General features: G+C 43.3%; 1 protein-coding gene across 3 annotated transcripts in view; it reads right to left on the bottom strand.

Annotated features, from left to right (window-relative positions):
- Positions 1 to 2,852: 2,852 nt before the first annotated feature.
- Positions 2,853 to 13,698, bottom strand: part of unm_hu7910 (un-named hu7910) — a 38,207-nt gene continuing 27,361 nt past the window's right edge. For all 3 annotated transcript variants that reach the window (XM_041968851.1, XM_041968854.1, XM_041968855.1), the window contains 17 exons: positions 13,346 to 13,375; positions 13,223 to 13,255; positions 12,678 to 12,713; positions 11,748 to 11,795; positions 11,418 to 11,567; positions 10,192 to 10,230; positions 10,026 to 10,111; positions 9,840 to 9,926; positions 9,591 to 9,741; positions 8,193 to 8,329; positions 8,011 to 8,109; positions 7,441 to 7,530; positions 4,598 to 4,735; positions 4,386 to 4,518; positions 4,226 to 4,317; positions 3,653 to 3,786; positions 2,853 to 3,558 (listed from right to left, as the gene is read on the bottom strand). In XM_041968851.1, coding sequence (XP_041824785.1) covers positions 3,408 to 3,558; positions 3,653 to 3,786; positions 4,226 to 4,317; positions 4,386 to 4,518; positions 4,598 to 4,735; positions 7,441 to 7,530; positions 8,011 to 8,109; positions 8,193 to 8,329; positions 9,591 to 9,741; positions 9,840 to 9,926; positions 10,026 to 10,111; positions 10,192 to 10,230; positions 11,418 to 11,567; positions 11,748 to 11,795; positions 12,678 to 12,713; positions 13,223 to 13,255; positions 13,346 to 13,375 — 1,634 coding nt within the window. In that variant the 3' untranslated portion in view covers positions 2,853 to 3,407. The remainder of the gene's footprint in view (positions 3,559 to 3,652; positions 3,787 to 4,225; positions 4,318 to 4,385; positions 4,519 to 4,597; positions 4,736 to 7,440; positions 7,531 to 8,010; positions 8,110 to 8,192; positions 8,330 to 9,590; positions 9,742 to 9,839; positions 9,927 to 10,025; positions 10,112 to 10,191; positions 10,231 to 11,417; positions 11,568 to 11,747; positions 11,796 to 12,677; positions 12,714 to 13,222; positions 13,256 to 13,345; positions 13,376 to 13,698) is intronic.

Here is a 13,698-nt window from a genome sequence, read left to right as displayed (position 1 = left end):
AATTTCTTATGTAAAATAGAGATTTACTGTTTACGTGACGTAGTCACCCCCCGTCCCGGTAAAATAGCGAGTGTCCCGGTGGACAACTAATCTACTGAGGAGGAGCCCAATTATCTGAAGAGCCGGAGGAGAACGAACAGAGAGCGAAAACACACACATATCACACATGTGTTTGATGTCAGATGTTTGCAGATTGCTCTGCAAGTGGCCAAAACACGACTAATGCAGCTTTAATGTCAAGTAATCTAGTGGTGAAGCCACAGATAACAGTGTTGATTGTTGTCACGCCATCAAATATCAATATTTGTTGACATATAGAGCTTACTAGATTAGTAGGACCTATGTTTAAGTTACCTGGTAAGGAAAAAGAAACTTCTGTGGACTTCTGTTCACCCTCTGAAAGAAACGTCTTCTAAATGCTAATGACCCAGTACAATAGATCTAAACAGTCCACTGTAAGGTCATAACATACCACCTCATTTAACCTGGGGATTAATCACAGAGACAGTTTCTAATAGAATAGACCTTTTTATCTTTGTTGTTTCTGCAACTTTAAAGAAAGTTAAATAAGTCTGGAGATGATCCTCTATGGTGGAACTCACTTGCTCTGATGTCTTTCTTCTCAAATATTAATGAAAATTAATCAGTTTCACATCATTTTAATGATCTGGAGAATCTTGGAAACTCACCTGTCAGAGGCAGAAACCTTAACATGGATCAGCCAGCAAAGGAAAGGAGGACGTGAAGGAAACTATCAGAGTAATTTCACCTTTTTTTGCTCAGTTCTGCTACAACTCGTCAAGTTAGTTTTTGCACATCGTTAAACTAAAGCACCTCGCGTGTCACATGAACTCATGGACACTGAAACAGGATGACATGCATGAACTTTTAAAATCTCCTCAGTTTCGACGCCAGGATGCCAAACTCACCTTGAACCTCTCCTGCAGTGATGGAACGATTGTTTTTATTTAAAGATTGTATATTCCTGGTACTAGTATTACTGCACTGCAAAAAAAATCTTAACTTTCTGGAGCAGACATGACTCAGTGTAAATTACAGAAATACTTCAGAGTATGAAGGTGAATTATTTGGTCTGTCATGTTTTCTGCCGTGTTTGATTTGTCAGGGCAACACTGAGCTGATCTCCACTAGACTCCAGTGTAATGTATTTCCTTTCACTGAATGTATACAAGTAAACATTTACACAACATTTCTGTCTTGGGCTTTATTCGTTTAGTCCGAAAGACCAACAAGGCAGAGAATACGATTTTTTTTTTGTTATTTACATCATTTTACTCAACTCCAATTTTAAAAAATGCTGTGTTGTGTGTGAATCTGATGCAGCAACACGTCTGTAAAAAAAGTAGTTCCAGGGTGGTGTTCAGCATGGTGTAAAAAGTAGTTCCAGGGTGATGTTCAGCATGGTGTAAAAAGTAGTTCCAGGGTGGTGTTCAGCATGGTGTAAAAAGTAGTTCCAGGGTGGTGTTCAGCATGGTGTAAAAAGTAGTTCCAGGGTGGTGTTCAGCATTGTGTAAAAAGTAGTTCCAGGGTGGTGTTCAGCATGGTGTAAAAAGTAGTTCCAGGGTGATGTTCGGCACGGTGTAAAAAGTAGTTCCAGGGTGGTGTTCAGCATGGTGTAAAAAGTAGTTCCAGGGTGGTGTTCAGCATGGTGTAAAAAGTAGTTCCAGGGTGGTGTTCAGCATGGTGTAAAAAGTAGTTCCAGGGTGATGTTCAGCATGGTGTAAAAAGTAGTTCCAGGGTGGTGTTCAGCATGGTGTAGCATCTCTTCTTCTAACATGTCTGGAAACGTCTGGGAAGTGAGGAGACCAGTTGCTGGAGTTTTAGGAGAGGAATGTTGTCCCATTCTGGTCTGATGCAGGATTCTAGCTGCTCTACAGTCCTGAACCTTGGTTGCTGGATTTCTGCTTCCATGAAGCTCCAGATGTTGTGTACTGGTGAAAGGTCTGGACTGCAGGCAGGCCAGTTCAGCAGCCGGACTCTTCTCCTGTGAAGCCATGCTGCTGTGATGGATGCAGGATGTGGTTCAGCATCGTCTTGCTGAAATCTGCAAGGTCTTCCCTGAAAGAGACGTTGTCTGGATGGGAGCAGATGTTGCTCTAAAACCTCCATGTACTTTTCAGCATTGATGGAGCTTCACAGATGTGGAAGCTGCCCACGCCATAGGCACTAATGCAGCCCCATCCCATCAGAGATGCAGCTTTTCACCTGTCCACTGATAACAAGCTGGATGCTCCCTCTCCTCTTTAGTCTGCAGGACACGCCGTCCATGCTTTCCACAAACTAGTTCACATCTTCATCCAGGTTCCCACTTTGCCTCAGACCATTTTAAATGAGCTTTGGTCCAGAGAAGATGGAAGAAGCTGGTTCTGGATCCTGTTCACATCTGGCTTCTTCTCTGCATGATGGAGCTTTAACCTGCATTTGTGGGTTTGAGGTTGAACTGTGTTCACAGACAGTGGTTTCTGGAAGTCTTCCTGAGTCCATGCAGTGGTTTCCAGTAGAGAGTCATGTCTGCTTTTAATGCAGAAGATCACCAGCATCCAATTAACCTTCAGTTTGGTCCTGTGCACACAGAGATTCCTCCCAATTCTCTAAATCTTTTGATCTTACAAACTATAGATGTTGGGATCTTCAAGGTCACAATTTTACATTGAGGAACATTTTCCAGAAATATTTACACAGCGTCCCAGCTTCTTGGACGTGGGGTTGTATTTTGTGGTGGTTTAATGTGGAAGTTTAGCTTTTGATGGGTAAAAATACACACACACACACACACACCCACAGGAAGCTAGCTGGGTCAAGACAAAAAAAAAAAAAAAAACAACTGAAAATTTGTTTTTATCATTTTTATTTTTTATATAAATATAAATCATCTTTTGTTACATTTGTGTTACCTTGTGAATGTGCAAAAGTGATGAAAGTTAAAGTGAAACCCGCTTCGATAAGTGGTCCATCTGCAGTTAACGCCTCTTTTTGGATAAACACTCCTCCCAGATGTTTCCCGAACATCAAATCATTTCACAGTCTAGTCAAAGAGATTCAACTGGTTGATGTTGATATATTTTTCTATCTCATTATTTCTCCCAACACTTTCAGACAGGAAGTGGCAGAGGTGTTTTCTTTAAGGGGAGAAAGCTTACATCTTTCAGATCTGGAAAATTAAAACCCATGAAAGTTGTGGGAAGCCAGAACCCAACCCAAATGGGCTTAGACAAGTACCGTCGAGTCAGTAGTATCAGAAATGTTCACACATTCTTCAGCCTGAAGTTTGATCCTTCAACAGAGCAGTCAGACGCTCCTTCTGCTCAGACTCAGTTTCATCCACAGAAGAAGAAAAAAGTCAGTTCGTCTGATCGGCCTTTCTCCTCTTACCCGCCTCAGCTGGTCTAAATCGGGCTCAGAGTCTGGCGCTGGTGCTGAGTCAGCTCCGGGTGCCAGACGTCCACGATGAAGATGAGGCGGTAGCTGTCGGCGTCCTGCCACACCTCATGCTCGAAGGAGTCGTCGAAGATGAGAAGTTTACCTTCTTCCCACTCCCTGTGCCGCAGATAACAGTTTTTTGTGATCATTCAGCCAGGACCACTGAAACGTCCTAATCTACACGTTAAAGAGCGTGAAGCCCAGGCCTCACCTGGTCTGGTTGGTGCAGCGGATCCTGCAGCCATGCTCGGGGATGACGAGGCCCAGATGCATCCTCAGCCTGCAGTTAGTGGGTCCAGTGTGAGGCCATACGTGGGTACCAGGCTGCATCACGGAGAACTTCACCTGAACAGAAACACGTCTTTACCACCCTGAAAATAATCATCTGCAGGGTAACGTCCGCCACAGCAAACGCAGAAGAAAACGGTCCCTCAGCCATGTCTGGCACTTTCCATATGTCACATCAAACAATAGCACTCAAATAAAAATGTTTTTAATGGGAAGATTTTGGATTTGCTAAGCAGTGAAGTCCTTAAAATCATCTTAATAAACATCTGACAGCTGCAGAGCACCAGTCCAGGAATGTGTCCTCCTGCTGGACCAGTATCTGGCCAACATCTGACCAGCTTAATCATTTCTAACTTTAACAGCGTCAACAGGCCCAGGATCCCTACAAGAGGGCGTTATTATCATTTCTCTGGTCTTACTGGACCCAAAGAGCCAGAACAAATGAAAAGTCCTTAAAAATGACGGCTTGTCTCACCATATTCTGTTTTTTCTTTACCTGTCCTCTCTTGCAGCCGGTAGCTTCAGGAAATCTCTCCATCAGGGCGCAGGTCTTGGGGACACCCTGACAGGAATTTCCAGCTTTTCTTCCTGTGGAGACGACATCTATGACTTTGTTCTTCACGAATGACGTGACTGCCTAAGAAGTGAGCGTGTACCTTGTTGCCAGAGAGTGTACTGGCCCCACTCTCCTTTCTCTCTGAGGTTTTCCTCTTCAGGTATGAACCTCCCGCTTTGGTCCATGACAGCCAGAGCTTCGTCCCTGATCGTCTTCCAGTTCCTCTCCAACATCTGAATGCACACAGAACACCACATTACAGAAATGTTGCTGTTAAACCGGGAGCGAAGGCGTGTCTCTGTGACGGCGTACCTTCACCAGGTCGGTGTAGCCGGTCTCTTTGGGCGTCCACCAGGGCTGAGCCTTCAGTCCGTTCACGTTGTACAGAGATCTCTGCCAAACCGAGGCGAAATGGCCGTGCTTGTGACCCAGTTCATACCAGTGATACGCCTGCACGCAGACACAAATCACACAAACAGAGAAGCAGGAACCACAAAGTTCGGGTTATTGAGGGTCAACGACACCAAATCCAAGCGACCACGAAGTTCTCGTCACTGTGGATCCACTGAATGTGATCCACTCAAACAGAGAAGAGTCTGCTCACCTCTCTTCTCAGATATTTACACTCTGAGCCAATCACATTCAAGCGTTAATATGTTCAGTTTTACAAAAAGAAGATAAAAAGACCTTCAAGGTTTTTCCTGTTTTTTAAGACGACGTTACATTATTCCACATTATTCCAATATTTTAAGGTAAGTTAAATCCGGCTGATGTTACTAACATGGGTATTTTGTTTTATATAGCTGATTAAAATTAAATAATAAAAGAGTAATTAAAATCTATTATCTTCAAATGAGGCCTTTTAGGTGTAAAACAAATTAAAATTAAGCAGCCATATTCCTTACTTCTCACCTCAACTGGTACATTTTTATTCACATTAGACCTTTAAGACCCAGAAGAAGAGAGAAATAAATCTTCCCTCAGTACTCTTAAAATTCTGACATTCCCAAAAACTCTACAGAGTGCAACGTCGTCTTCTTTCCTATCTCTGCTGAGAGTTGCACATGCGCAATAAAGTCCGCCAGGGAAAAATACGGTGGAAGTGCATGTTAAAAAGACCAACTTCACAGCAGAAATAAACATGTTTAAAGCCTGGTACAAAAATACATTTTAGGAGTAATAGGTCAGGTTTACCTTCGTGACAACTGTGAGGGGGGTGAATTTTTTTCTAACTCATCCGTTCGTATGTCATTTAATCTCGAAATTCAGCATAATTAGGGAAGTGTCCTTTTGATTGACAGGTATCCAATATCCATGGAAAGAAGAGAGAGTGCAGCACAACCGCGGTTTTTAGCCTGCTAACAGTGCGCCTTAGCTTTAGCCCGCCTACATCCGTTAGCTGGTTAGCTACAGTTAGCTCTGGGTTAGATCGGTTAGCTCTTAGTTACAGGCAGGTCGGCGTTTGATGGGATACCCCCTCACAGCTCCACCTCTTTGCCTCTTTTTCTGGGACTCTTCTACATTGAACTTACACTCTACCGCCTGAGCCACTGCCGTCCCATGTGCAATAAAGTCCGCCAGGGGACAAATATGGTGACCGACCAGGGAACAAAGCGGTGACAGAGGACGTCAAAAGTCTGAAATAACTTCATGTTAAACTTATAAAATAAATTAATTACATGTGTGATTTGTAAAGCGGACCTTGCGTACCACGGAAGTACGTCTGCAACGCTCGAACATTTAAAGAGGAGGCACGTTGGACTTACATAACAACCTCATGCAAGACTTCAAAGCTGAAAGGGAAATAATACTGAGATGCATAAACTGATTGGTTGACCAATCTCCGTATCGTTCTGGAATAAATGTGAGGGATATCTGATTGTACGATCCTTTTAAATCTGACTGGCTCAGAGTGCAGGAACCTGAGGAGTGAGGCCTGTAGTGGGACAATATTGACCTTTATAGGAACCAATGGGGGAAGTTTTGAGTCTTGTTACTTCAAATAAAAAATGTTAAACTACAAACATCTGCTGGATGTACTTCAGGTCTGTCTGCAGATATGTTCCCCTCACTGACTGTATTTTGTTAAAGTCGAGCCTTCAGAACAACCTTGTGGCCAGCAGCTGGTACTGTAGGACTACAGCGCCGCCTTGTGGCCGGCAGCTGGTACTGTAGAACTACAGCGCCGCCTTGTGGACGGCAGCTGGTACTGTAGAACTACAGCGCCGCCTTGTGACCGGCAGCTGGTACTGCAGGACTACAGCGCCGCCTTGTGGCCGGCAGCTGGTACAGTAGGACTACAGCGTCGCCTTGTGGACGGCAGCTGGTACAGTAGGACTACAGCGCCGCCTTGTGACCGGCAGCTGGTACTGCAGGACTACAGCGCCGCCTTGTGGCCGGCAGCTGGTACAGTAGGACTACAGTGTCGCCTTGTGGACGGCAGCTGGTACTGTAGGAATACAGCGTCGCCTTGTGGACGGCAGATGGTACTGTAGGACTACAGCACCGCCTTGTGGCCAGCACTGGTACTGCAGGACTACAGCACCGCCTTGTGGTCGGCACTGGTACTGCAAGACTACAGCGCCGCCTTGGGGCCGGCAGCTGGTACTGCAGGACTACAGCGCCGCCTTGGGGCCGGCAGCTGGTACTGCAGGACTACAGCGCCGCCTTGTGGACAGCAGCTGGTACTGTAGGACTACAGCACCGCCTTGTGGCCAGCAGCTAATGCAGCTAGACTACAGCGCCGCCTTGTGGCCAGCACTGGTACTGCAGGACTACAGCGCCGCCTTGTGGTTGGCACTGGTACTGCAAAACTACAGCGCCGCCATGGGGCCGGCAGCTGGTACTGCAGGACTACAGTGCCGCCTTGTGGTCGGCACTGGTACTGCAAGACTACAGCGCCGCCTTGTGGCCAGCACTGGTACTGCAGGACTACAGCGCCGCCTTGTGGCCAGCACTGGTACTGCAGGACTACAGCGCCGCCTTGTGGCCAGCACTGGTACTGCAGGACTACAGCGCCGCCTTGTGGCTGGCAGCTGGTACTGCAGGACTACAGCGCCGCCTTGTGGCCAGCACTGGTACTGCAGGACTACAGCGCCGCCTTGTGGCCGGCAGCTGGTACTGCAGGAATGCAGCATCAGAAATCAGTTACTCACGCTGTCATCTCCGACTCTCTGCAGAGCATCTCCCAGGTGGAAATAAAATCTTCCATCGTCCGTTCCTGGCTCACCTGACTCCAAACCCTCCTGCAGACACATAGCAAGTGAAAAGCAAAGTTTTTTTGCAGAACAGCTCAAGTCAAACTGCACAGACTTCAAGAAAAGTAATCTGAGTAATAAACACTTGTGCCTTAACAGTTAGCCGCGTCGTGCTTCCATCGTTTACAGCAAGTATAAACACACACGTAGCAGACTGTTAAATCCCGGCCCTATGATGGCAACATCATTAAATTAAGAGACTTAACTGGGATGGTGTCAACGTTCCCAAAGGGGGAAGTTAGCAAACGTTCCCACATTATAGAATGATTAAAGAACAAAAATATGTAACAAAAAGGACAACTTTCCTGGTGAAATGCTCGAGAACATAAAACAAAGCAAGCAGCAACGTTTCTGGGAAGTGAAAGTGGTCAGGTGGGCTCACACCTGTCCCTTTAAAGAGCTGCTTTCCTGAATGACTGGCAGCAGATGGCTGTACAGCGTCACACAAAGAAACGTGTGTGTGCTTACCTTCAGGTATGGTATACTCTCTGCAATCTTGTTTTCTGACTTCAGGATGAATCCGTAGTGAACTTTAGCAAAGCCGTTGCTAGGGGCAACTGCCAGGACCTAGAAGGCGGAGCATAGAGGTCAGAGAGCCAATCAGCAGAGCAGCAGTGAGTGTCAGACAAACTGCAGCTGTCAGCCCGCACCTCCTCGTAGACCTTCTTGGCGCCCTTGTTGTCACCTAGCAACAGGTGGGCGACGCCCAGGTCGTTCTTTAGACTGATGTCTTCTGGGAAGTTCTGAACAAGCCTCTCGAGCGTCGCTAGAGATCCTCGCATCCGACCTGAGGGACAGAGGAAAACATCAGGCGGCACCTGAGATCCAAACCAGCGTTTCCTCCTTAGAACCAGCTGATGTGAATCCAGAGGAAGATGACTGCTGGCTTCTGTAACCACATCTGCAATCAAAACTTTCAGTTCAAGTTTTATCGAAATATATATAAAGGCTGTCAAAAACAACCTGTTACCGGCGGTAACTAATTTATGTAGATAAATAGGGATGAGACATGGAGGTGTCCAGAGGCAAGATGAACAGGATGAGCTGGCTGGCTCTATAGAGCTCTGGACATTATGAGAGCCGCCATATTGGCAGGAAGATCCGGTTCAAACTGAGTTGCTCTGGCTGTGAATTTACGGCATCGCAGTTTACGTCTCATTTTCAGTCAGAAGGTGCTATTTGATATACAAGGAAACTAGACAGATTAAATATCTCCAACCCTTATCATGTCCCTGGTTTACTTACACAGCTGGAATGGTGTTTTCAGGTTTACAAGCTTTTTCCTCCAACTGTAACGATGGTCATTATGCCCAAACAGCTCCACTTCAGTTTCATCAGACCACAGGACATGTCGTCAGCAATAAGAAAACTTCGTCCCTGTGTGCATTTGCAAACTAATCCGGCTTTTTTATGTTTCTGGGTGATGGCTTCTTACTGGCTGAGCGGCCTTTTAGCCCCTGTTGGTACAGGACTTGTCTGATTGTGGATAATAACACTCTGACCAGCTCCAGCCATCATCTTCCCGAGGTCTTTAGCTCCAGTTCTTGTATTGATTCGCTCACGCCGGACCAGAATCCCCGCCTCCTTCCTGAGAGGTGTGATGGCTGGATGTCCCATGGTGTCTATTCTTGCGGTTAATTGCTTGAACAGATGAACGTGGCACCGTCAAACATCTGGAAGGATGAACCAGACTTGTGGAGCTCCACAGTTCTCTTCCTAATATCTTGGCTGATTTCTTTTGATTATCCCATAATGCCAAACAAGGAAGCAGTGTGTTTGAGGTGTGGCCTTAAAATACATACAACACAGGTGTGTTAATTAACCCAGGTGGCTAAGCTGCTGTGAATCCTGTGAAACAGGAGGTTTAGTCGGATTTTATTTCCAGCAGTGAGATAAAAAAAGGTTTATGTGTCATTTTTAAACTGTAAGTAAACTTCTGGTTTTAAAGGGACGTGTTGGTAAAGATCCAGACCAATCCTTAAAATGTGGTGCTGGGAGCATTGCTGGGAAAACCGGGGGGCACCTCAGTGAGTGTACTGGTTCGTTACCCAGGAACTGCTGCCTCTCAGCTCGTCTCTTCAGTGCGGCTTTCAGGAGGTCGGAGGTCACGTCGGGAAGCTCTGCCGCATCTCTGTAGGTGTTGATGGCTCTCTGCAACATGTCGTTGCTACGCAGCTTTTCAGCCATGTCGTCCTCGGCCTGCACACACACACACACACACACACACACACACACACACGTTACTGCGGCTGTAATGTCCAGACAGTATGTGCTGTGTGTCGTGGTGCTGTGTGTACCTGGGCTTTCCCGTAGCGAGCGCGTGGACTCTGAGGATACTGCTGCACCAGCGTCTCAAACGCTCTCAGAGCCTCCTCCACCTTCCCCTGAAAACAAAGCAGCAACAATAAACAAACAAGACAAAAAGATAAACAAACATCTGCCACCTCAAGTCAGACCATCAGCAAGCAAACATGTAAGCTCACCTTCTTCCGGAGCTTCTCCGCTGCATCGATTTCTGTTTTAATGGTTTTATCAAACTTGTTCAGGAGTTTTGGCTTCTTCTTCTTGGCTGGAGGACGGAGAGATGGAGGCAGAAGGTCAGAAACAGGAAGCGAAGGAAGTGGTTGATTTGTTTGAACCAGTTTTTACCTTTTTCTCTCAGCTTCTCTTCCAGCTGCTTTGTTGCTCCTGTAGCACATGAAGGAGGCAGAGATGGAGAGAAATTCAGCTTTTATCAGAAGTCAGAGCTGCTCAAGCTTTCTAGATTTCTTTAATACAAATTTAGATAAATGACATAAAATCAGGCAGGATTTTAACCACCAGTTCCCAGACGGACAGTTACAAAAAAACTTAAATGTTAAAACAAAATAAATAAATATATAAAAATAATTAAATGTCTAAACAAATGAAACGGAAATTAATAAAAAATTAAATAAATACAGAAAAAAAGAAGAATGAGTGATCAAACTGTAATAAGCAGAAATCCAAGATGAAATAACTACATTAATAAATTTTAAGTGCTTAATTTTTTCCACAATTTATGTGTTTTTAATCAATTTTTCTAAAATTTTATCTGAGCAGAATTTAAACGTAAATAAATAAAGAAAGAGAAAAATAAAAGGATGATTTCCTACATTTGATTTAATGACAACCCATCTTTTAATTTAAAAACTAAAACTAAATGTAGAAAAAACATGATAGCATAAAGGTTAAAAAATTAAAATAGAAAAAAGCTGCAGAGATAAAAACATGTAAACACAAGTCTGATTTCACATTTTGATCCAATAAACAAAATAAATAAATCCAGAGAAAAGTTTCTCTGCATCCAAAGCCCTAGTTATTAAGTGAGTTCCAATATTAATAATGATAATAATATTAATAATAACAATAATAATAATATTAATATTATTATTATTATTATTAATAATAATAATGATAATAATATTAATAATAACAATAATAATAATAATAATAATAACAATAATAATAATAACAACAATAATAATAATAATAATATTAATAATAATATTAATATTATTATTATTATTATTAATAATAATAATAATAATAATAATAATAAATAATGTGTTTTCTCAAGTGGAAAAACTTAAAATTATTGCTTTTAAGAAGTTTAAATCAAGAGTTTAATCCTGATAAATTATATTGATTAATAGCTAATTATTTAAATAAGCTGGTATCAAAAATTCTTCCACAAGACAAAACTGATTAGCTTCCGATCAGAATCCAGAACTCGACACGAAATCCCAAATCTTATGCGTTCATTTAAATATTTGATTCCAGAGCAACAACAGATGTTTTTCTTTATTTAAATAAATGAGAGCAAACAAACAAACGACAGCAGCAGCAGCTCTCACCGCCGGCCTCCTCTGTGTCTTTGTCCGGTTCTGCTGCTGGTTCCGTCTCAGTCTGTGGATCCGGTTCTGCTGCTGGTTCTGCTGCTGGTTCCGGTTCTGCTGCTGGATCCGGTTCTGCTGCTGGATCCGGTTCTGCTGCTGGATCCGGTTCTGCGAATAAAAGTCAGATAAAGTTTCGTGAGTTTTCCTCACGTTTTAAAAACACAGAATCCATCTTATCAGACTTCGCTGATCATTTTCTGATCATCTGATCTGAATATGTTCAGATCCCCGAATAAACGTAGAAACTATCTGAGCAACTGAAGGAGGAAGAAAGAGTAAATACTGCACCTGCTTCCTGCGTCAGCTTGGAGCTTGTCAGGTATTTTCCAGACGTCACTGCAGAACAAAACATCACAATTAATGGTTTAAATTTAATGAGGTAATCAATGTTTCCCATTTACCTTTCAGTGGAAACACTGTACGTCTGATTGGTGCTTTCTGATCTGCCAAACCCACAAGATTTTTATTATAAGTAATAAATATTCCTGCTGTAACTTCTGTAAGACATGTACTTAAACAATCATTTATTAAGAAAAAATAAAAGAATTAAATTTATTTAAATGGACTGAAAGCAGCTTGATGAGATTTATTTACTCTGACCTGCTTTATTTTTTATCTTAAGATAAATCGAGTGTGCCAACATGACAAGTTTACTATGCTTCACACACATGGCATCGTAACATATCAGACTCCCTGCAGAGTCTTGAGGGTTATAAGCTCTTAGTTCTGTGGAACGAGAGTTAACAGAAGGAATGAAAAGGTCAGATCAAGTTTTCACATCCACACACTAATACGTAGGACTGCCTACCAGAACTAAACCCACACCTCCCTCATCGGCTCGCTTACTGCAGCAGAGACGAGGAGTCGCATGAGGACAGCATGACGCAGAGCAGGTGTGTTTTCATTCAGCTTCCTGCGAGGGGCTGAAGCCTGAAGACGACGAGGCAGGATAGGTGGACATGCTCGGACCAAGGCGAGTCTAAACCCGTTTATTTTTATTATAACCACTTTCATACACCCTTCTTCAGCATACGAAGTGTGTTCATTCATTGTTCTGTGTCACGTTCTGGGCCGTCGGCATCAGATTAAACGAGTGCTGACGGATGCAAGCCAAACAAAACCCTCATATATAAGAGATTGTATAAATAACTTGTTGACCTGAGGAATGTGACGAAGCTAAGTCATCCTGACTGCACAAGAATCACCCACAAAACTCACCTTCACTCGCCTCCGGCTGCGGCTCCTCCACCAGAACTACAGGAAACAGAAAACAAGTTAGAACCAAAAAGACAAAAACTGCTCTGACCAGGTCTAAATGTCGGCATCAGAACAGCTGAAAGGCGCCACATCCATCTTCTGTCGCTTCAAACATGGAGTCCTGAGGCTTGACTGGAGAGGGAGGCTCTGCTTAGACACTAAAAAACCACCATCTTTAGTTAAATATGGAGGCGACTACGTGGGGGTAAACACGTCGATCACCACATGTAGTCTGAGAACTTCTGACCCTAAGTATGAAGAGGTACATGATCATAGATTTGACTGAGTTTTGTTCAGGATTCACAGCAGCTTAAACAGATGAAGACGACTATAACTAAACTATTAAACTAAATTTGCTGTCAATATTTAAGTCAACGTATCAAAACGTGACATTTGGTCTGGCATTCACAAACTTTATTTACTAAAGCTTAAAAAGAAAAAGAATCATTGCATTGCTACCATTTCTATTTACAGCTGTTAGTGAGCCTCACACTCAAATATCTCACCTCCAGTGGTGTCGATTGTGTTGGTGTCTTCCTCTAAAAAAGAGGCAGAAATAGCAGAGCGGGTTATTATGAGAAGGAGAAAAGCTCTGTGAAGGTGAGGACAGAAGAAGAAAACCAACGAACCGTAGGGATGTGCGCCGTCTCCAGGATCGTCTGAAAATGATAAAAACACAAAGACGCTCTGTTACTGTTTTTCAGCCAAAAGTGGGACACGTTAGAAAAGGAAAATAAACTAAATGTCCTTTTTAAAAAGTCACCTTTGATCACATTTATGAAGTGGGTCTTATGTGTTGAGTTGTGCTGTTAATAGATAGCACTGTTCAACCAGGCTTTTATTTCCCAGCTTCTACCAGAAATTCTTCAGTGTTTTCCTCATTTGGAAACTAAACATTTTGACTCCCCATTATTCATTCAATGCAGCGTATTACAACAAATATTCATATATTTATAACTAGATAAAAACAAAATAAATACTG

This window comes from Melanotaenia boesemani, chromosome 18 (assembly GCF_017639745.1).
Source record: "Melanotaenia boesemani isolate fMelBoe1 chromosome 18, fMelBoe1.pri, whole genome shotgun sequence".
Lineage (NCBI taxonomy): Eukaryota > Metazoa > Chordata > Actinopteri > Atheriniformes > Melanotaeniidae > Melanotaenia > Melanotaenia boesemani.
Note: the sequence above shows the minus strand (reverse complement) of the source record. Positions and strands in the feature narration are given on the sequence as shown.